The sequence below is a fragment of the Python bivittatus genome, unplaced genomic scaffold, assembly GCF_059951505.1.
Source record: "Python bivittatus isolate LINGU-HERP-01145 unplaced genomic scaffold, Pbiv_v1 ctg000020_np1212, whole genome shotgun sequence".
Taxonomy (NCBI): domain Eukaryota; kingdom Metazoa; phylum Chordata; class Lepidosauria; order Squamata; family Pythonidae; genus Python; species Python bivittatus.
The window spans coordinates 107,906,317-107,927,900 of NW_028277030.1; the positions used below are offsets into that span (position 1 = coordinate 107,906,317).

At 36.8% G+C, this 21,584-nt stretch overlaps 1 protein-coding gene across 1 annotated transcript in view; it reads right to left on the reverse strand.

Annotated features, from left to right (window-relative positions):
- Positions 1–21,584, reverse strand: part of FBXO28 (F-box protein 28) — a 39,018-nt gene that overhangs the window by 7,789 nt on the left and 9,645 nt on the right. Inside the window, exons 2-4 of the mRNA XM_007426287.4 lie at positions 14,510–14,619; positions 9,640–9,778; positions 8,995–9,190 (exon numbers count right to left, since the gene is read on the reverse strand). Of these exons, the coding sequence (XP_007426349.1) occupies positions 8,995–9,190; positions 9,640–9,778; positions 14,510–14,619 (445 nt within the window). The remainder of the gene's footprint in view (positions 1–8,994; positions 9,191–9,639; positions 9,779–14,509; positions 14,620–21,584) is intronic.

Genomic DNA, 21,584 nt, shown 5'->3' on the forward strand with positions numbered 1-21,584 from the left:
TATATTAGCTATGCTTAGCTACGCTATGTTCTGTTTTTTTATAATTGTTAATCATTGATTGCCATGTATTTTGGGAAGATTATTCAGAAGTTCAGTAAATTTTATTTTTGACTTGTCATGGAAACACACAAAAGGAGACAAGAAAGAGTACTTCATCCATTAGGGTTTCCAGCCTCAGGAAAGATTGTTAGCAGACATATGAAGTGGTGTGGTTTGTTAAATGACTTGTTGCCAAGATGAAAATATCATAAAGTTCTAAGAGGAAACTGGGGGGGCAATGTATTATTTGTAATGATGATTTGTTTGCCCTAACAGAAGGAGGGCCAGTTTGGTTAAGAAGGTCAAAAGTAATTGCAGTTTTTGAAGAAATAAGAAATATATAGCATCTGGTTGCTAGTTTTAAAAAATGGGAAATACATCACAATGCATGATTGCTAAATTTTCTAATGACAGAAACTTTTATCCTACACAAATGACCTTTTGATTTAGAAGTACAGGTAGTCCTTGCTTAATGACCATTCGTTTAACAACAGTTTGAAGTTACAAAGGCCTTGGAAGGGGTGCTTTACAGCCTATAAAGCACTTCTGGCCATTGTAAAACATCACACCGCCCCCCCCCAGCGGTCACATGGCCACAGTTTGGGTGCTTGGCAACCAGTTCACATTTACGACTGGTTACCAAGCGTCCTGCAATCACGTGATCACCATTTGCAATCTTCATTGCCAGCTTCCCCAGAAAGTCAATGCAGGGCTTTGGCAGGCTTTAGGAACGTTTGAGAGCAAAAGGGCTGTTTGCCTGGAAGATTTCAGCTCTTTTGCTCTGTCCACTTAATGTCCTGGGAGATCACTTAATGACCGCAACGAGGATCAAGATTCTGGTCCCAATTGTGGTCGTTAGGCAAGGACTACCTGTATGTACACTGGTGATAAATAACCCTTTTTTGATTATTAAAAAAACCTTTCAACCAGATAAAGAGGCTGGTATTACAACTGTAAGTTAACTCTGGTCCACCCCCCTAAATCAAATGAGTGACTGTCTAGGGGTTGATAATGTATGAATTATCTTGATTCATTTAAAGGTTGGTTTGATTTGTTAAATATGCTCTGTACGCACCGCCCCCCCCCCCCGCCCCAGCAAGTCCTGTGCTACTGCCTCATTGTGGCAGGGAGGGGGGTTCCTGGGAGGGATGAAAGAAGAATGTCAGGAGTGTATGCCAAGAATGTATGTTCCCAGCAGGTCACCCAAGACATGAAAGTCATCCCAGCTGTAAGCTAAAGCAAGCAGGTGCCTATATTGGGCAGCAGCAGTATAGGAAGATGCTAGAGTTAGATGATTGCTTTAGTGCCCATGGCAAAGGCATTAATGCATACTGGGTGGGAGAATGCCATGGTAAACTACTCCTGTATTTTTACCAAGAAAACCACATGGATAGATAATATAAAATGACTAACGATATAGTGCTGGATGATGGGCCCCTTACGACGGATAGCACTCAACGTGCTACTGAGAAAGAACTGAGGATCTTTCGGAGTGCCAGTGGTGTTTATGATGCGGCTAGAGTAAAGCCTTTGGGACACCTAGTTGCTGACATTACCATACAGGAAAAGAACATCTGAAGTTGCAAAGATAGAATTACAGTAGGAATACAGAATGTAAGAAACATGAACACAGGAAAGCTCAACACAGTGAAAGATGAAATGACTACAAATTGACATCTTGGGCATCACCAAATTGAGATAGACTGGGATCGGATACTTTCAGTCAGAAGATCACACCATTTATTACTCAGGACATGAAAAACAAAGAAAAAATTGTGTTGCTTTTATAGTTAGGAAGGGTATAGCAAGAACAGTACTTGGCTACAATGCAATCAATAACCAAATAAAATCAATTAGACTTCATGGACAACCCTTTAGTATGATGATCATTCAAGTTTATGCTCCAACCACCGATGCAGAAGAGGAGGTTGATGACTTCTATGATCAAGTTCAATTTGAAATTGAAGGAACATGCAAGCAAGATGTGCTGCTTGTGATTAGAGACTGGAATGCCAAAGCTGGAAACATGAAAGAGGAAAATATAGTTGGACTGTGCGGCTTAGGAAACTGAAATGGAGCAGGAGACCAACTTACCAATTTCTGCCACTAGCTAATACTGTCTTCAAACAACCAAAACTATGCCTCTATACATGGACAGCACCAGATGGAGTATAGGTAGTCCTTATTTAGCAACTGCCTTGTTTAGCAACTGTTCACAGTTACGATGGTAATGAAAAAGTAACTTTTTAACCAGTCCTCGCATTTACAACTTTTGCAGGTCCATAAATCAAAGAAAAGCTAAAATAAGATTGTAAGCACAGTCATGGTTTAGCTTAGCGACCACTTCACTTAACAACTGAGTTGCTGGTCCCAACTGTGGTCGCTAAACGAGGACTATAGATATATAGAAATCAAACTGATTATATTATTGCTAAAAGGAGATGAAGGAGTTCAATTATAGCATCAAAGACATGGCCAGGTGCTGACTGTGGAATGGATTATGAACTGCTCATGTGCAAGCTCCAAGTTAAGCTAAAGAAGAAGAAAAAAGCCAGTCAGTTTCCACGATATGATCTTGATATGATATGAAAATGACCCACCATTTTCAAGGAGAACATCAGGAATCACTTTGAAGTCCTGAACCTCATTGATAGAGAACCAGAGGAATTATGAAATGAACTTAAAGAAGTCGTTAAGGATGAAAAGAGACTGTCAAACATGAAGAAAGAGAAGGAAGCTAGATGTGTCAGGATTTTCTTTCTCATGGGAAAGGATTCGTCCTGTTATCTTTACAACAATAACAAATAATATTTTGGCTACAGAGATCATGTGAAAAACACCTGTTATTGTGTGTTGTGTATTGTGCTATTTACTGCCACCTATTGGTGTGTGTTTGCTAGTTACCCAGTGGGGTTGGCATGGAGCTATAATATAATGAGAGGAAAATGTTCAGCCTCTCAGTGTGTGTCTCAGTGTGTGTGTGTATAGCTTTAGCGCAGTATAGTACCATGTAATCATTTTTATGGACTATGTAGTTGTAACAAAGTACCAAGTAGTGTACCTCTTCTCTGAGAGTTTGTAGATAGAGATTTTGTTAAGCTTGTGTTGCTAATAAGTCTTGGATACTACATTACATGAGAAGATGTGTTTTTCTTTATATTTTGTATGATATTTACATTTTATGGAATTTTGCATTTTTATCAATAAACACCAGTTAGTATATATTTTCTGACTGGATTTCTTTGGGAAACAAGAAATGGACATTGCATTGTGAACAGCTGCAATGCTGATGTATATCTTTCCTGGGTAACTTTTCCTGGAGTTTTTGCTGCGCTCTGCACAAACAGGAGTGTTTGTGATTTGCACTCTGCTCGACAAGATGTCAGAACAAACCATGGAAATTTCCAAGAAGAAAAGAGGAGCCAAGGACAAAAAAGACAAAAATTTCAGAAAGAAACTTAACAAAGAGTTTCAGAGAGCTGTTAGAAGAGACAAGAAGCTGTATTACAACAACGTATGTAAAGACACTGAAAATAGACATGGAAAAACAAGGAAAGCCTTTCAAAAGATCTCTGAAGTTAGAAGGAGGTTCCAACCTCAGATTGGTATGCTAAAGGACGCCAATAGACAGATAATAACTGATTCAAAGGAGATCCAAGGAAGATGGAAGGAGTATACTGAAACACCGTACAGTAAAGATGTCAACATCCAAGATACCTTAGAAGATATTCCCTACTTACAAGAACCTTTAGTACTAGAAGATGAAGTTAGATCAATACTCCAGTCATTACTAAGTCAAACAGCTACAGGAATGAATGGCATACCCACTGAAATATGGTAAGCAACAGAAGAAGAATCAGTGAAGATTCTAACCAAGCTATGCCAGCAAATCTGGAGAATGACACATTGGCCAACCGATTGGAAAAGGTCAATCTGCATTCCAATACCAAAAAAAGGAGACTAGCAAAGGATGCTAGCAAAAAAATGCTTGGGATCATCCAACACCAATTAGAGCCCTACAAAAAGAGATGCCAGATATTCAATATGGCTTTAGAAAAGACTGAAGAACACAAGACATTATTATTTATGCATGCTGGATAATTGAGAAAGCCAAAGAATACAAAAAAAAAGTCACTATGTGCTTCATTAATTATAGAAAGGCATTTGACTGTGGAAATCATGTCAATCTGTGGAATGTGCTCAGAAAAATAGGAATCCCAGAACATCTCATTGTCCTCATGAGAAACTTATATACAGGTCAGGAAGCCACAGTATGGACAGAACATGGAGAAACAGACTGGCTCCAGGTTAGCAAAGGAGTGTGACAAGGCTGCATACTCTCCCCTTATTTATTCAACCTATATGTTGAATATAAAGGGAAGCTGGATTGGAAGAAGATGAGTGTGGTTTTAAAATTGGATGAAGAAGCATCAACAATCTCCACTATGCTGATAACAGTACCCTGATAGCTGAAAATGCAAAGGATCTGCAAGCTCTAGTACTAAAAGTCAAAGAGCACATGAAAAAATGGGACTAAAATTAAATATAAAGACCAAACTAATGACAGCAGATAGAATAACTAGCCTTATAATTGGCAATGAAGATATCAAAGTGGTGGGTAGCTTCTACCTTTTAGGATCAACTATAAACAGTAAAGGAACAAGCAGTCAAGAAATATGCTGCAGACTTCTTGTTGTTGTTTAGTCGTTAAGTCGTGTCCGACTCTTCGTGACCCCATGAACCATATCGCGCCAGGCCTTCCTGTCCTTCACTGCCTCCCTGAGTTTGCTCAGTTTCATGCTCATTGCTTCAGTGATGCTATCTAACCATCTCATCCTCTGCTGTCCCCTTCTCCTTTTGCCTTCAATCTTTCCTAGCATCAGGGTCTTTTCCAAGGAGTCCTCTCTTCGCATTAGGTGACCAAAGTATCTGAGCTTGAGCTTCATTATCAATCCTTCCAATGAGCAGTCAGGTTGATTTCCTTTAAGATTGACTGGTTTGACCTCCTAGCAGTCCAGGGGACTCTTAAGAGTCTTCTGCATCACAGTTCAAAGGCATCAATTCTTCGGCGCTCAGCCTTCTTTATGGTCCAGCTCTCACAGCCATACATTACTACTGGAAAAACCACAGCTTTGACTATGCGGATCTTTGTTGGCAAGGTGATGTCTCTGCTTTTTAATATGCTGTCTAGGTTTGCCATAGCTTTCTTCCCAAGGAGCAAGCGTCTTTTACTTTCATGGCTGCAGTCTCTGTCTGCAGTGATCTTGGAGCCCAAATAAATGAAGTCTGTTACTGCTTCCATGTCTACCCCTTCTATTTGCCAGGAATTAATGGGTCCAGATGCCATGATCTTAGTTTTTTTAATGTTGAGTTTCAAGCCAGCTTTTGCACTCTCCTCTTTCACCCTCATCAAGAGGCTCTTTAGTTCTTCACTTTCTGCCATTAGGGTGGTATCGTCTGCATATCTGAAGTTGTTGATGTTTCTCCCTGCGATCTTAATTCCAGCTTGTGATTCTTCCAGCCTGGCATTTCTCATGATGTACTCTGCATATAAGTTAAATAAGCAGGGTGACAGCATACAGCCTTGTTGTACTCCTTTCCCTATTTTGAACCAATCGGTTGTTCCATGACAGGTTCTAACTGTTGCTTCTTGCCCCGCATACAGATTTCTCAGGAGACAAGTAAGGTGGTAGGATCAACTATCAACAGTAAAGTAAAGTAAACAGTAAAGGAACAAGCAGTCAAGAAATATGCTGCAGACTAGCACTTAGAAAATATATTTGAATGCCACGATGTCTCTATACCTACAAAGATCAGAATCATGCAAGCCATAGTATTCCCTTTGACACTCTACAGAAGTGAAAGCTGGACTTTGAAGAGGCAAGATAGGAAAAGTATTGACATCTTTCTAGAAGTATTGGGAGTTTTGAAAGAACAGCTAACAAATAGATTGCCATGGAGAAAATCTACCTATGTGGTTGTTAGTAGTTGAAAACGGCTTGACGGCACATTATCAATCAATTAAGTACTTTAGATTTTTACAGAGTATTTTAGATATTTGATAAGTAAGTTTTAGATAAAATAAAAAAAACAAGACTCTTTATTCTTTCTTTTTAAATTACTGATTCTTCTAAACCTCAAGGTACACATTTTTGCTCTATGGTAAAGACTTTATTTGGGGATTTATTTTTATTATAATATCCAAATCTTAAACTATTAATTTTAAACACATTTGAGAGGGATAAAAAATATGCAGGAAAATATAACCAGTATTAGATGTCTACTTACTTGGACATCAGATGCATCGAACAGAATCAGAGCTAAAGATTTTATGCAAGTTTGTGATTCAACTGTTTCACAGCATCTGCCTATCTCTTACAAGGCTTCAAAGCTTTTGTTGTGCAGTCAGTACTGAAGTATTATTTCTAGCTGCACAGTCTAGAGAGAGAGCTGAATAAATCTGTTCTACTTGCCCATCAAAATGAATCACTATTCATGTCTCTGTGCTGCATCTGCAATTACACCTTTGTCGAGTAAGGTGGTACATCATGGTGAAGTTGCATTCATTGGTAGAAAAGATGTTAATGAGCAAGAGGCCTTTAGTATAAAACTTCTCCTTTTCAGAAGGCACAGCCTGAGTCAGAAGGATTTCTTCTGACACAAAAGGCATACAATTTATTAGGATTTCCATTAAAAGAAAGAGGATCTGAATCCAGTCAATAATGCTTAATCTGTGGATATTTACATTTGTAAATATCCTGATTTATCCAAAGAGTGCTGTGTCAATTTAAAGTATTGCTTACTCTATTTTGACTCTGAAAGTAGAATTTTTGCTGCTGCACTTTGACCCAGATAGAATTGGGTATGAATACTATTTCAGAATCTCTTCTAGCTGATTAAATGTTTAAAGAAATATTAAAACTTCTTCTGGAAGGAGGAGGAGGAAGCCTTGACTAAATTGTATGTTTGCCTAAACATATGGAGTGGGTAGAATTTTCCTAAAAACAGATCCTAGCTTATCTGATATATTCCTATCCATCTCCCAATCATGTGCTAATCCAAAACAAAGCAAAATATACCAGTTAACAAGTCAAAGTTTTGTTCTTTCACAATATTATTGCTTTTGCTTCTGTTCAGTTATGTGATCTTGTTATATCAGGAGTAGGATGTTTTTTTATCTCTCTGGGCCAAAGCTGAACAATTTACCCACTGTACTCTTTGTCTGGAAACTAACCAGAGTCTCCATCGACCGGAACTTTTTCTACTCTTTGGGCCACTCTTCATGGCCTAAAGCTAACCTGTGTAAAACTCCAAAATTCTTTTCCTGGAACTTTTCAGAAAGACAGAGAGAGGTAAGAAATTTTACCCAAAGAAAATACAACTACAAAGGAGCCCTTGTCCCAGAAAAACTGGAAACTGTGACCATATGGAGGAATTTTCAAGTGAGCGAGCCAAAAATAAAATTGATTTAGTCTAACTGCACTTTGTGGATTGGCCAAGCTAATGCACCTCTTGCTTAAGTCCAAGTGGAGCAAACCAAGAGAGCAGAATGTGCCAAATGCTGTGAGCAAAGATTTTCAATGCACAGGGTTCTAAGGTCTTGTCTTGGCCATTCAAGTTAAGAAAGGAGGGGGAAAGATTATCTCTGCTATCGTTTATGTGGCATTGATTACTCTGTTTTAAAATCCCTTTTTGTTGCTCAAAAAGGTTATAATCATCGCTACCTCTTCTTTGCCTTACATTGCAACAGGTCTAAAGGGAAGATAGTCTCTGAGTCCTCTGTCTATTTTTCAGGAGGATTTTTGTCTCATCCTCATACTTTCAGCTCCAATATTTTTCTTAAGAAAGCGTGCTTCAGCATTTTTCTTATCTATCTTTGATTTTTAATAAGTGAAATAAGCCCTGGAATGCAGTCTTATCCTGGCTGAGTATTAATTTCTTCAGTGCTTCTGTGATCCCTTCAACTTTATCTGGTCATATTGATACCTAATTGAATAGCTATCTGAATATGCTCTCAGAAGTGCCTTAGAACAAGGTCGCAACTGTTTTACAATATCATTTCCAAAAGTCTGTATAAATCAGACTCTACTAATCATCTATTCCTCTGCTCTCTCTGTCAATACGATTATGACTTTGTTTCTTTTCAACCCAAACACTTCTGGCAGCAGGAAATAACCTTTTATTGGAATCTCCCAAATTCTACTCTTTTCCCAAACTGCTTCCCAGGATGGTTTCTTCACTCTACTCCAATTTACAAACACCTTGAATCTCCAATTTGTCTAAAGCAGTGTTTTTCAAACTTGGCAACTTTAAGATGTATGGACTTCAAAACCTAGAATTCTGGGAGTTGAAGTCCACATATCTTAAAGTTTTCAAGTTTGAAAAACACTGCTCTAAACCCAGTCTTTGCTACTGATTCTAGCTGGAGGCCTAATCAAGCTAAATTAATCAAAAGCCCTGAAAAATTCTCAGTCCAAGCAAGCCTCTTTAAATTGAGCCAAGCCATATTTTTAAAGCTCTCTTTGGCTACTTGCATTTTGCATTTATTCTTCAGCCTCATTTAACTAACACTTTACTTTTTATATTGTATGAGGAACGTATTTTCACATATGGAATTACTAATTGGTTATATTTTTGCTGTTTTTCCAAATCATTTGATTGTTTTTGTATGCTTTATATGTGCTTGTTAACAGTAATTGGAAAATGTCAGTATAGGCATGTTCTCCATAAATTCCCCAAAAAGTGCTTCTGCCATTTTTAAAGAATACTTGAGTACATACAAGAAGAAATCATCTCAACAGCATTTGAAAATGTATTTTGTTCTTATCATAAATTCTCTATAGCAAGCCAATATTTATATTAGAAGAGGAAACAATAAATCATACAACAATTTAACTAATATCGTTTCTCACTGGCTGAACAGAATAAGATGCTCAAAGCAGCTGAAAGCAGTACCTGGAGCTGCTGCCATGAGACGTCCTGATACATCTGAACCAGGCAATTTTCTTTTTAGAATTGGAACAATCTTCTCATCAAAATATTCCATTGCCATAGATGAAATGTCCCTTAGCTCTTGAAGGACTTCATGGGCTCTTTGAGGAGCTTTAGTAGAGTTTACATACCTTAACACACGATAAATTTCATCTATTACCTAAAAATAAATGGGAAAAATTGAGACTTGGCTACCAGCAAGATCAAGTGAACATACTTTTCAATAGGGACACAGTTTTCTATAATGACCTTTTAATTATTTAAAAACAAATTAAAAAGTATTGGAAATAGCCTGTAAAACAACTTAAAGGTCATGTATAGTTAATCTTACTTACAGGCATAGCAAATCTGAGGCCTGGGAAACAAGCCACTTTTAATCAGTATTTTATACACATCTTTAGTTTATATACCATATGATTAAAGACTTTCCAACCAGATAAGCCAATTTGTTATAAGAAAGGAAAAAGTCTCATACAAGATTAGATAATAAATAACGAACATCACAACATTTGTACAGGAGGTCCTTAACTTTCATCACTGACCTCCTCAAAACAATTTAATGCTAAGATTTATTTCCTTAACTTTAATGGAACTCTTTTTTAACATTACCTTTCCAGGTATGAAGCAGCAGAGGTTGGAATCTACATATTTCATAAACGTCATATTTAGCAGTGATAGCCTTGTTTCTACTGCAGCAAGAATATCTGCATGGCGAGCTAGTGAATGATTCCTCCTTTCTGATTCCCGTCTAAAAAAAATTCCAGGTTTGTGATTAAGTGATATTGCAAATAATGGCTATGAGCAAAAAAACCCTACAACATTAGAAGACGTGACAAGAGAATTTGACATCAGAATTCATATATTATATGAACTGTTCAAAATTCCTAATTCTATTTATCTTATTCTGTTAAAAATTGAAAACTGAATTAGAAACAGCTTTTCTAATTTCTTTTTCTGTATTCTTTTTCAAATACTTTTCAGGCACAGGTGAAATTTATAGGCATATCACTGGTTAGAATATTACTTACAGACATCATATTCCTATAGCTCATGTCATCAGTCATATTCTTAGACTCCTGTCAGTTCTCATATTCCATCTAGGGAAGATTTTAGGGTCTATTGTTTAATGCCTCCAGTAAGGTACAAAAATATGCTCTATGCCTACAAAGAATCACAAAAGTACTCCTTCTCCCGAGGACAGCCTTTTGAAAAGGTGAGAGAGGGCATGTAGGTCACTAAAAATATTTGAGAATTACCCTTCTTCCTAAATGTACGTACTAGTTTTTTTTTAATCTAGATCTATTAATCTAAATTTATAATTTATTAATATTTTGTATTTCTGAAATTTATAAGAGGATGCAATAATGAAAAGCAATTCACATATTTCCACTGGGGAAAAAATGTCTCTTAATACACAGGACAGATTATACTTCAAAGTCTAGTAATCTTCACCAAAACAAAGATTAGCATGCTTCCATGGCCATTTATAAATTATCTGGCGCAATATGGTTCATGGGGTCACGAAGAGTCGGACACGACTTAACGACTAAACAACAACAACAACAATTTTCTGGTACAATTCTCAGAATTTGAATTTAGGTGACTTTGCTTCTACAGAGCTAGTAAAACTGATCAACTGCTAGGTTATTTTAATTCCAATGTGTTTTTAAAACTAACCCCCTTTCATATGTCATGAACAGTGCAGCAAAGAATAACAGGTTAATGATTTTATTTCTATTAAAACTTATTTCCATTGTGTTTTGCTGAATACAGTTCTCCAATTAGCAGCAGTTTCTAGTTTTGTCCAAATATATGGGAGTCTTGTTTTCACAAACTAGTCATTGTTAGCTAATCAAAATTATCAAACTAGTTTAAGTATTTGGAAACAAGAAATTACAGTTACAGACCATATTGCAAACTCCAAATTTTCTCTAATTATGCATGAATTAGGGTAGAAATGATGGGGAATATCATGCTACTCCACAATAGTTTAGCATGCTATATGAATAAGATCAATAATTTCTCTTACCGAAATTTTCAAATAATAAATATAATATCAGAAAAGGAATTCCTCTTGCGTGAAAGAAAAGGGACCACTTCTAAGATATTACTGCACCAACTATTTTCTTCCAAATAGAATTAGTTCATCATGCATTTGCATATAATGAATCAATCAGCTGAGATTCATGATCAACTAATAATTCTTTCCTTGAGGCCCCTAAATATTAACTATGATCAAAGACACTTCATAAATAATAAAACATAGTTGAATACAATACATTAAAACTTATCATATAGCTAATATAATAAAGAATTTAAATATGCCAACTCGGAAGCTCTTAAAAATAAGGTAACAGTACTTACTTAATGTAATGAATGCTGAGAAAGAGTTATATCAAGAAGTAACCAATTTTACTTTAAGCAGCAATGGAATCCATAGAATGGTTTTATTTACAGATTGCAAATAATTACAGTCCATATGAGAAACATTCTTGGAGTTGGTGCTTAAAATCTGCTTTTAAATACTGAACATCTGTTTCTCATGTATGGACCTTAACTTCAAACTTCAGATGCAGCTGATGCAAATTATTCATGGTGCTTTTCTCATGAATGAACATTGCTCTACTTAGAGCAATGAAGCAATGAAACTCCCCAAAGACTTGGTACAGTCACTTCAATGAGTGGGTCCAGAGGGGAGCTTTAAGCAAAGTGCTTTGGTAAATTATCTGTACAGTCTAACATATGAAGGGTCCTAATTTTCTGTCACAAACATTAAAAACTGGTTTATTTCCTGCTATAACACAAAGCTAAAAACTAGAATTCAAAACAGTAGTCTGCAGCAAATTATACATTCTGGATCTAAATACAGAGGCAAAGAATTCTGGAGCAGATGCAGGTGATGTAATGGATTGAAACTGAAAGAAAAGTGGGTGAACCACTATGTGTACACCTTTTGTACACATACGGATTTAATTATTTATTTACTTATTAGATTTTCCTTTTTCCAAGAACTCAAGGCGGTTAATATTTAATACTTGCTAATTTTTATAATTATAATGCATGTAATGCACAAATACAGTTACAGAAAATATTGCTTGCTCCTCAATCCACACATTCACTCTGCTCTGTATTTCTAAAACGTATATTCTGTCCTTTAGTAACCAACTGACACATATCAACAAACCCCTATTAACATGCCTAGCACTCTATCTTCATACATGAACTATATATCCAAGCTCTGTCATATTTCATGTTGCAGATGATTTAAGATGAAATCTTGCTGGCCTGAGATATGATGATTCTTAGCACTGCTTTTTTAGGTGCAATTATTTCTAGCGTTAGGACATTTTAATGATGCTATTTAAAATTCATTTTAGATTTGTTACATCATACACTGCTTTGTGAGACGCTTTGTGTAGAATATGGCAAACTAAATGTAAATGAACAAGGGAGATATAAATTAGAAGAGCTTTGATAGATCCTGGCAACAATCAAGAGCAGAAAACTAAAGAAGCAGACAGAAGACTGGGAGATAGACACCTGAGCAAAATATTGCAATATCAGGCCTCTATCAACAAATTGAATTGGTCAGCACATTCTAAAAATAAGTACTGTGGCATAGTAGAAGTTTCTTATACTGAAAGGAAGCTATTATTATATAGTTTAATCTATCAGAGTGTACTTTGGGTTCAGATTCCCACTAGTAGGTTGTTATAGATTGTTACCTATAAAGCCCTACAGGGCATAGGGCCTGGTCACTTGAGGGACTGCCTGTCTCCCATAGCATCTGCCTGGCCAATTTGATCCCGCAGGGTTGGGACACTCCAGGTTCCTTTGATTGAACATCATCAATCGGGACCTCGGAAGTGCACCTTCTCTGTAGCAGCGCTGTCCTTGGAACGAGATTCCCCCAAGATCCAGATGTTGTTTAGAAGAGCCATGAAGACCTGGTTGTTCACCCAGCTGTTTGGTGAGGGAGACTGAGACCTCTTGCTTCATTCTATCTGTTTGTTGCGCTTGCCTTCTTTTATCTTTATCTTTTATTGATTTTATTGTAATTTCTTTGTTTGACTGTTGTGAGCTGCCCAGAATCATTGCGAATCAGGTGGCTTACAAGTTTAAAAAATTGGTAGTAGTAGTAGTAGTAGTACAAACAACTGGCCCATATTTGTGGAGTCCTTGGGGTTCTCTGAGCTTGGTTGAGAACCTCAAGGACTCCACAGTTCAACCCTGAGCTATGCATATTTACTTCTATTGGACCCATAATTGTGCATCAGCCACCACAGAATCAAAGGGTTGGAAGAGATCTTGGAGGTCTTCTAGTCCAGCCCCCTGCCCAGGGCAGGAATCCTCAGACCATCCTGGACAAATGGCTGTCCAATCTTCATGAGTACCCATAACTTCACGAGGCAGGCTTTCCACTGCTTAACCACTTTCACAGTCAGGAAATTCTTCCTTATTTTGAGTTTAGATCTCTCTCTGTAAAGTTTCCACCCAAATGTACTTGTCCTACTCTTAGGCACTATAGGCCAAATATCAATAATATTCAAATAATAAGCAGCTTTACTTCTTTAACTCATGTGAAGTAATGGATGACTTGAACTGATGCCTAAGCACAATAATGGAGTGAATGAGCACCTTATAATAACTAAAACTCAGTAGTGAATTGTTTGCCTGGATGGAGAGTCCTCAGTTTGCATTTCGTTTTGAAATATCCCATTTGATTATCCTCCTGGAACCAACTCTGTCACTGGAGACACAGATAGCAATTGTGGTTAGGAGCACCTTTCATCAGCTTGGTCTGATGCCCCTATCTGAGCAGGGATAGCATGGTACCATTGTTCTTCTGGATGGCATGCCTGGTATATCAGGCATTGCTTTAATTTATGCTTAGTTTAAATGTCTGTTCTATTCTGGGATGTGAATTTTACATTTTATATCTTTCCTGTACTGTTTATTTATGAAGTGCATTTATAGTGTTTTACCTTTTTTCAAAATGTTTTAGTAATTTTCTTATCTTCTCAGAAAACCTTTTTTAATGAAATAATGAACAAATAACTAACTCTGAGAATGATGAAATCTGGATCCAGTCTAATACATATAACATGCATAATCAGAATCACCTGCAACACTATTATAGCTTATCATCTGCATGTCATCATTGCAGAACTGACTCTGAACTTGAATGCAGCAATCTCAGCTGAAACAGAGGGAGAAAGTGATGGTCACTTTCAAAACATTTCAGGCTCAGAATGCCAAGTACCAAATCACTAGGCAGACACAAAGGAGGCAAGTGGTACATCTCCCTGCTGTTCTGTTTACATGTCATAACAGTGGTTCTGCCACAAGATGGGAATAATTTCATCTGTTAAATATTTGCTTTACATGATTGCATATGGAAGTTTTTCTTGAATATCATCTGTACATACAGATTTTTAGATCATATTACCTCTGACCCTCAATTTTGTTGACCACATACCTTGGAAGTTGTGCTTTAACCTGTTTCTGACACAAGTTATGGTATCTTTCCACTTTCAGAAATCCCTGGTTTAGCATTCTCTGGCAGACTAAATCCATTCTCTTACAAACCTAGATGGGAAATACAAAGACAAAATTTAAGACACCTGAGGCAGTGAGTATGTTATAGGTGGCATTATTATTATTATTATTTATTATTATTAGCCATTGCCCCCTTCCTAGGGCTGAGAGAGAGTAACTGGCTCAAAGTCATCCAGCCAGCTTTCATGCCTAAGGCAGGCCTAGAACTCACAGTCTCCTGGTTTCTAGGCCAACATCCTAAACACTACACCAAACTAGCTCAAACAAATTTATAATCATTTTTTAGTAATAAGTAATAATTAAATAAATTAAAAATTTTAATTAAGTAGCTTATATAAAGCATTGCAAGGCTGCTTAGTACAACATGGAATGGGCTAAACTTTGAATAAGTGTATTTTGCTTTTCCCACACAATCTTTTCCAGAGCTCCGTTTAATACAACCCTCATCCCATCATTAATTTAACATTCTTTTTTAAAACCGACATTTTCAATAAAAGTTGACATTTTAAAAATTGATGTTTTGGGGCTTCCAGGGAAGAAAGGGCCAAATGAATATGGCTCCGTTCTTTGTGGAGCCAATGCCCACAACAATTAGAGGAGTTGGCCTCAGTCCAGCTCTTCGAAGTCATCTCCAGATAAAGGAGATCAACAGGATCACCCATGGGTACTCCTGACTGTGAAGAGATTGCAATCTAGCAATCTCTAGCGGGTGGAGGGCTCTAGGAGTCGAGGGAAACATCGAGCCCAAGCCATGGTGCGGAGCCTTCAAACAGAAGCTAGATCTGCTTTACTTCCTCTTTTAAGTAACATCGTAAACTGCCTATTTGTGATTTATTTGGCAATTAAAAATCTCCTGAAAGACAATTTGCTGTATACCAGGAGAAATTCCTATTATCCTGGGAGAAAGAAGACCAAAGTAAGTTTAAAGATCAAAAATAAATATTTCAGTGTTTGGAAACAGCGAGAGGGAATTAAGAATGTTGATTGGGGACAATTAAGAGACTAGATTTGAAACAGCTTTTTAATGGATTGTTTTAAATGTTTAAGAAAATACAGTAAGTGAATTTGGATTTAATTGCAAGAAAATCTGCCCTGGGTAAGTTTGGCTTCTGAAAATAAGCATAAGACAGAGCCTTCGGAACAGACACTAACAATATATCTCTTTTAACATAATGGAGGAGTATCCTTCTTTCAAAGAATTTTTAGCTGTTTGGAATCAATATGTCCAGGAACTATCTATAAAATTGGGCCTGACAGAGGTTGTAGAAGAAGAAAAGATTTTACTGGACAAAATAGCAGAGGAGGACAACTTGAATAAGTATTCTAAAATGGACTTTAAAGAAATGCCAGATTATAAGACAGACATGGAAGATATGGAAAAAGATGCTGTGGATCTGAAGATGGACTCAAAGTTGCTTGATTATGTGAATGATATGGAGAAAGAAGTTGTAATGGACTGGAAGAGTGACTTTGAGAACTATGCTATTTTGGACATAGTGAAGGGAAATACCAAATCTCTGAAACTTTTTCTGAAATTATATAGGAAGAGAATGATAAAGAGATGTTATCTGGGGTTTTATTTGGAGAAGAGACTGAAGACTAAGCCTTTCAAAAAGAAGAGAAAGGTATTCAAAGTGGATTTATCACATCAAGGTTAAATTGTCCATGTTTTGAACTTGGATTGTTAATACTGAATTTTTTTTTTCTGACCAGGACTGTAAAACAATGATTTATACCTGTAAAAGTGATTTTATTTAGTTTAGTTTAAAACACATACAGTGGGGCAAAAAAGTATTTAGTCAGCCGCCAATTGTGCAAGTTCTCCCACTTAAAAAGATGAGAGAGGCCTGTAATTTTCATCATAGGTATACCTCAACTATGAGAGACAAAATGGGGGAAAAAATCCAGAAAATCACATTGTCTGATTTTTAAAGAATTTATTTGCAAATCATGGTGGAAAATAAGTATTTGGTTAATATCAAAAGTTCATCTCAATACTTTGTTATATATCCTTTGTTGGCAATGACAGAGGTCAAACGTTTTCTGTAAGTCTTCACAAGGTTTTCACACACTGTTGCTGGTATTTTGGCCCATTCCTCCATGCAGATCTCCTCTAGAGCAGTGATGTCTTGGGGCTGTCGCTGGGCAACACGGACTTTCAACTCCCTCCAAAGGTTTTCCATGGGGTTGAGATCTGGGGACTGGCTAGGCCACTCCAGGACCTTGAAATGCTTCTTACGAAGCCCCTCCTTCGTTGCCCAGGCGGTGTGTTTGGGATCATTGTCATGCTGAAAGACCCAGCCACGTTTCATCTTCAATGCCCTTGCTGATGGAAGGAGGTGTTCACTCAAAATCTCACGATACATGGCCCCATTCATTCTTTCCTTTACACGGATCAGTCGTCCTGGTCCCTTTGCAGAAGAACAGCCCCAAAGCATGATGTTTCCACCCCCATGCTTCACAGTAGGTATGGTGTTCTTTGGATGCAACTCAGCATTCTCTCTCCTCCAAACACAACGAGTTGAGTTTAGACCAAAACGTTCTACTTTGGTTTCATCTGACCATATGACATTCTCCCAGTCCTCTTCTGGATCATCCAAATGCTCTCTAGCAAACTTCAGACGGGCCCAGACATGTACTGGCTTAAGCAGGGGGACACGTCTGGCACTGCAGGATTTGAGTCCCTGGCGGCATAGTGTGTTACTGATGGTAGCCTTTGTTACTTTGGTCCCAGCTCTCTGCAGGTCATTCACTAGGTCCCCCCGTGTGGTTCTGGGATTTTTGCTCACCGCTCTTGTGATCATTTTGACCCCACGGGGTGAGATCTTACGTGGAGCCCCAGATCAAGGGAGATTATCAGTGGTCTTATATGTCTTCCATTGTCTAATTATTGCTCCCACAGTTGATGTCTTCACACCAAGCTGCTTGCCTATTGCAGATTCAGTCTTCCCAGCCTGGTGCAGGTCTACAATTTTGTTTCTGGTGTCCTTTGACAGCTCTTTGGTCTTGGCCATAGTGGAGTTTGGAGTGTGACTGTTTGAGGTTGTGGACAGGTATCTTTTATACTGATAACAAGGTCAAACAGGTGCCATTACTACAGGTAACGAGTGGAGGACAGAGGAGCCTCTTAAAGAAGTAGTTACAGGTCTGTGAGAGCCAGACATCTTGCTTGTTTGTAGGTGACCAAATACTTATTTTCCACCATGATTTGCAAATAAATTCTTTAAAAATCAGACAATGTGATTTTCTGGATTTTTTTTCTCATTTTGTCTCTCATAGTTGAGGTATACCTATGATGAAAATTACAGGCCTCTCTCATCTTTTTAAGTGGGAGAACTTGCACAATTGGTGGCTGACTAAATACTTTTTTGCCCCACTGTATGTGATTATTATTGGTCTTTTGTATGCTTAACGGGAGAGATCTTTTAGGTTTCACTTCTCAGAAAAAACTTAAAAACTAAAATGCAAAATTGACTTATTTGTTTAAGCTTAAAATTTATAGTTTATTATTACTGGCACTCTTAATCCTTTTGCTGACTAGACTGTTGAATATTTTTTATAATTCGGTTATTATTTAGGGATGAGAAAGGGGATAAAGAAGGTGCTTTTTTTTTTTAGTAATAATAAAGTGTTAAGTTACTGTTAATACATATACTTGTTTAGAGGGAGGGGGAAGTCATCTTTTATATTCCTTTCTTTCTCTTTTTCCCTCTTTCTTTTTCTTTTTGTTTGTAGGCTTTTTAGTTTTGTATTAGTTTATATATATATAAACTTTAATAAAAATATTTTTAAAAATTGATGTTTTTGATGTGATTCTTCTGTGCATTAACAGAAAATGGGGTTTTTGAAGCTCTGAAGAAATAGTTCACATACAAAGAACCTTTAAAGAAAACCAAATCATGCATACAGCTTTTTAATGTAGTTAAAAAATTTTATTGTAATCATCTTCCCAGCTGTTTAGTAAATAAGATTTCCATGCAGATTCATCATTTTGAATATGACTTTTGTAGTTTCAGCAGCCTAATTATGCCAATTTAGATACTCGTATATATCTAATGGCTCTATTTTCTTTTTTTCCTAGTGGAGACAGGCATAATGTAAAAGTCAGAAATAACCAAACAACAGATACATGGATGGGTAGGGGATGATCAGTTCTATTGTTTGGTCTTTCTATCAACTGAACATTCTCTTTTGCTTGCCTAAAAGCAGTTTAAACAGATGTAAACATCTAAAAGAGTGTTATATAATGCTGCGGCTTCTTTGCAAAATAAGAGAGAGGTGATCCAAGTAATTTATTTCTATCATTCTGCAGTTAATCCCCCCTCCCCTCGTATTTGTGTTGATCATGATGGAAAAGCCTTGGCATCATGAAACATGATGTTTGTTTTTTAACCTCTAGCTAGAAAATAAAGTCAGAATCCAAAACTGGGTATTTTTCATATATAAAATTATTTTGGGGCAAATAGTCTTCAAAAACTAAGTTTATGACATGGGATATGAATCTACCATTTAAAGGAAGTTCCAACATGCCCAACCAAGGTCCTGCACATAGTAGCTACTTGGATCTTCCTTCCACGGCAATTTAGTCATATCTAAAAACTGGGCTTCCTCCCTGAAAAGAGTAAGCCTTACATTTCCCTAACATTTTTCTTCAGTTGGTTCAGAAGTGTAGGTGAAAATTCAAATTCAAATTATGGTCAGCTGGAATTGAAACCTTTTTTTCTGGAGCCATAACAGAGGCCAAAAGCAGATTTAGCTAAATCTTTGGAATATAAGCCACAAAAAGTTAATATTAGTTTTACTATAGGTTTACTACACATCTTATTCCTGGAAATAATTATAGTAACAAAAACAGTGTTGTTTCCAGGCTATTATTCAAATATTGTAATTTCATGTGAAATTCTTCTATCAATTACTTCCTTTGACTACACTACAACAGCCATCCTCACAGTTTCTGTTAATCACTTTAATTTTGATAACAGCAGCAAACAATTGCTTTCTCTTACTAAACTAGATGTGGCAAATTTGGGGCTCTCAACATCCTCCTTCTCTTCCCCTGTCACATTTATTTATCTATTAGTTATTTACTCCACTGCAGTCTGTACATATATGATAGAAGAGGGAGTCAATCTCTGTCTTGCACCATGAAAATATATTCCTTCCACATACTTTACTGCTTCATTGCAGATTTTAAGAACCACCCTCAGTTATGCAGGCTGATGAACAAACAAAAAGCAAGCAAACATAAAAATGAGTTTGTAAATAAGAATTACTATAAGGAAGTAATAAATAGAAGTTGATTTCTTTGAGAGAGACATAAAAATAATTTCCAAGGCTTTTTAATCTTGATTCTGAACACCTACTTTTGCTCTGCCAAAGAAAAGGGCACAATATTTAATTTTCAGAAAGAAGCCTAGAAGAAGATCAGGTTTATGGAGATAAATACTATCTATGTTATTAGCCCTCCTTCATCTTGGCTGAATTTGAAAAGCTAAGCAGGGTTCAACCTGATAAGTACTTGGATGGGAAACAATCAGGAAATCCCATGGCTGTAGGGTAGACTGGAAAGTTGAAAAAATATCCTGGAAGAAAACAATAGCAAACCATTTCCATATTGTTGCCAAGTAAACTAAATGAAAGTTTTATAACGTTACTAGGAATTAAACTCCACTACTTTTTATGAGAGGGACAAGCTGCCAATCTGTGTTTTCAATCATGTTTCAATATGCTTCCTAATTTTTTGGCTATTAATCTTGGATATGATTTCTGGGTCCACAATACCCTTATAATAGCTTATTTCTTTAGTAGAAAAATGCAAGAAAAACACAATTTAGTTTCTAGCACCTTGAATAACTGTTTTTGACCCATCACTTCATATCTTTCAATCTTTTTTGCCCAGATAAAACATAACCACTATGCAGTTCATCAAAATCTGATTTACAAGAGATTTCTTAAAGTTTGACACAACCAGCACATTCCTCCAAAGTGAAAAGGAAAACATTGAGCATGAAATCATCAAGATGAAAAGGTTGCCTGCACTGAGACTAAGCTGTAAACAAGTAAAATAAATTACTTTAAAAACAGTTTACTGTTTTACATTGCCTAGAAGGGTAGGTTTTTTAACCATGCATTTTTATCGCTTTTTGGCACTTGGGAATTTGTAACTGGTTTAATGTCTTAAAAATATTTTTTTGTTGTATTCACTCCAGTTCCATTTATTGTTTATCCCTTTTTCAGAAAAGATTGTACCAAAAGACTTACCATCGACAAAAAAATGGGACAAGCTCTGCTCTAAAGCTTACAGCTGAAATGCAAGCCTATCACACAAAGAAAGGGGAACAGAAAGAACATCTAGGGGAAAAAAAGTTAAAAATAAAGTTGTCTCACAATGTAATATTAAGCTATTCAAGATAATATTACTCTATTAGTATTGGCACTGGTTGCCAATTGTTTCCAAAGCAGTTAAATATGGCTGGTGTGGGTCTTCCGGGCTGTGTGGCCGTGTTCTTGAAGTTTTGTTTCCTAACGTTTTGCCAGCACCTGTGACCGGCATCTTCAGAGTGCAGGAGCACAGACAGGAGCAGTTCTCTCTGAAGAACCTCTGTTTTCAATGGACTTTTAAAAGAATGTAAAAACCCCAAGATTATGAAGAAGGCAGAGATGATGAAAAGGTTATAATTGCATATGCAGGAGGCAGTACTGAAACCACTGGCTTTATTTTAAACAATAACTGAAAAGAAACAAAAGTAATAGGAGGGAACTTAAGGAAGAATAGAGAAAACAAACAAGTTCTCTGCAATAAGAGAGGAGAACGAAGTCCTTGGCTCTTTGAGTCATGTACAAAGCAGAAGCAGAGATTTAAGAGTAAGAATAGAAGCAGATATTCAAAAGAATAAGATAGCTGTCCTTCCAAAGCAAATAAAGTGTCTTTCAACAACTTGAAATCAGCTTGTGGTGTCTCCAAATCAGATATCATGAAAAATCAGTTAACATTA